At 39.5% G+C, this 2,661-nt stretch overlaps 1 protein-coding gene across 1 annotated transcript in view; it reads left to right on the top strand.

The window, feature by feature from the left end:
- The window catches only part of LOC111385589 (protein CELLULOSE SYNTHASE INTERACTIVE 3-like), an 11,367-nt gene that overhangs the window by 6,625 nt on the left and 2,081 nt on the right, over positions 1 to 2,661 (top strand). The window contains exon 3 of the mRNA XM_023009997.1: positions 2 to 2,059. Within this exon, the coding sequence (XP_022865765.1) occupies positions 2 to 2,059 (2,058 nt within the window). The remainder of the gene's footprint in view (position 1; positions 2,060 to 2,661) is intronic.

Below are 2,661 nucleotides of genomic sequence, written 5' to 3'. Positions count from 1 at the left end.
AATGATACCAATAAATTACTCATGGGTGAAGCTGGAGCACTGGATGCTCTTACCAAGTACTTATCTTTGAGCCCTCAAGACATAGTTGAGGCAACTATATCTGAATTATTGAGAATATTGTTTAGCAACCCAGATCTTGTCCGATATGATGCAGCATATAGTTGCGTGAATCAACTCATTGCAGTTCTTCATTTGGGATCAAGAAGTGCAAAATTGAGTGCTGCTAGAGCCTTAAGTGAACTGTTTGATGCCGAGAACATCAGAGATTCTGAAGTGTCCATGCAGGCAATTCAGCCTTTGGCCGACATGCTCAATACTGCTTCGGAGAGTGAACTACAGGCTGCTCTAAGTGCCTTGATTAAGTTGACTTCAGAAAATAATGCAAAAGCAGCTATGCTGGCTGAAGTAGAAGGCAATCCTCTTGAGAGTTTGTGTAAAATTCTGTCCACTTCTGCTACTTTAGAATTGAAGAGTGATGCTGCAGAATTATGTTATGTACTCTTTGGTAATTCGAAATTCAGAGAAATGCCAATTGCCTCCGACTGTATAGAACCTCTTATATCACTCATGCAGTCGGATAAAGAGATCTCAGTGGAATCTGGGGTCTGTGCTTTTGAGAGATTATTGGATGACGAACGACAAGCTGAAATTTTATCAGCTCATGATGTCGTTGGTCTTCTTGTTGGTCTGGTGTCTGGATCAAATGATCGGCTCATCGAAGCTAGCATATGTACCCTCATTAAACTGGGAAAAGACCGAACCCCACTAAAGTTGGATATGGTTAATGCTGGAATATTTGAAAATTGCCTTGAGTTACTCCCCACTGCTTCCAATTCACTGTGTTCCACTATTGCTGAACTTTTCCGAATCTTGACAAACAGCAGTGCAATTGCAAAAAGCTCAGCTGCTGCAAAAATCTTAGAACCTCTGTTTACGGTATTGCTTCGGAGAGATTTCGGTCTTTGGGGCCAGCATAGTGCCTTACAATCCCTTGTTAATGTTTTAGAGAAACCACAAAGCCTTGCAACTTTGAAACTTACCCCTAGCCAAGTCATCGAGCCTTTAATTTCATTTCTTGAATCTCCATCTCAAGCTATTCAGCAGCTTGGTACAGAGTTGTTATCTCATCTTCTTGCACAAGAGCATTTTAAGCAAGATATCACAACAAAAAATGCAGTTGTTCCTCTAGTTCAGCTTGCAGGAATTGGCATATTGAATTTACAGCAAACAGCAATTAAGGCATTAGAAAATATCTCCTTAAGTTGGCCAAAGGCAGTTGCTGATGAAGGTGGTATTTTTGAGCTTTCTAAGGTTATTATTCAAGATGATCCTCAACCTTCTGATGCCTTGTGGGAATCTGCTGCAGTAGTTCTCTCCAATCTTCTTCATTCTAATGCTGACTACTACTTCAAAGTTCCCATTGTTGTCCTTATAAAAATGTTGCACTCGACTCTTGAGAGCACCATTACAGTTGCGCTCAATGCACTCATTGTTCAAGAAAAAACCGATGCTTCAAGTGCTGAACAGATGGCTGAAGCTGGTGCCATAGATGCTCTGTTAGATCTATTGAGATCTCATCAGTGTGAAGAAGCATCCGGTAAACTACTTGAAGCTTTGTTCAACAATACCCAGGTACGGGGAATGAAGGCTTCAAAATATGCAATTGCCCCTCTAGCACAGTATTTGCTTGACCCGCAAACAAGATCACAAACAGGTAGACTTCTTGCAGCTCTTGCTCTTGGCGACCTCTCCCAGCATGAAGGGCTAGCCCGAGCTAGCTATTCTGTTTCAGCTTGCCAAGCATTGGTAAGACTTCTAGAAGATCAGCCAACAGAGGAAATGAAAATGGTTGCAATTTGTGCATTACAAAACTTTGTCATTCGTAGCAGAACCAATAGGAGAGCTGTTGCAGAAGCAGGTGGCATATTAGTAATTCAAGAACTGCTACTGACTCCATATCCAGAGGTTGCAGCACAGGCAGCACTACTCATCAAGTTTTTATTTTCGAATCACACGCTTCAGGAATATGTATCAAATGAGCTTGTCAGATCTTTGACTGGTAACGTACTGTTGATTTATTCTTGATAATCTTCTTCCTAGTTATTGCTTTGCACTTTGGTTTGCTTACATTTTGATGATCACAGTAACTAGATTGATTTTGCTCAGACTATGTCCTACATACTAACTTACCATAAAATGATTAAATGTCATCTCAAAATGAGCATACAAATCTTGGGGCATAGATGTAGTGGATTCGTAATAACTGTGTAAGAAACTATCAAATCCATCTTTTAATGTTCGCCTTCTTTGTGAACATGTCTCCAACTCTCTTTATCTTGTCCGGAAGTGGAGTTTAATGCCAGCTTCTTTTTAAATTATGATTAGTGAATAATGTGCTCCTTGTCTAAATGCTTAATCTGTCGCTGAAGGGTTGAATCTGTTCATCTATTTTATCTTCAACTGTGATTATGAGCTTACCCATTTATTTCCAAATGGTATTTTACATATTTAGCCCCTGATTGGGCTCCATTTTATCCAAAATGCATTTTTTTATCTCCTCTTTTTAACCACACATTCTCCAGTAAAATAATATGCATAAACCCAAAACTTTTCTTGCTTTTTTAACCATACATTCTTCAAAAAATTACTATTACAGAATAC

The sequence above is a fragment of the Olea europaea genome, unplaced genomic scaffold (assembly GCF_002742605.1).
Source record: "Olea europaea var. sylvestris unplaced genomic scaffold, O_europaea_v1 scaffold3215, whole genome shotgun sequence".
Classification (NCBI taxonomy): Eukaryota; Viridiplantae; Streptophyta; class Magnoliopsida; order Lamiales; family Oleaceae; genus Olea; species Olea europaea.
The sequence above is the reverse complement of the archived record's forward strand: the minus strand, read 5'-3'. Positions and strand labels throughout refer to the sequence as shown.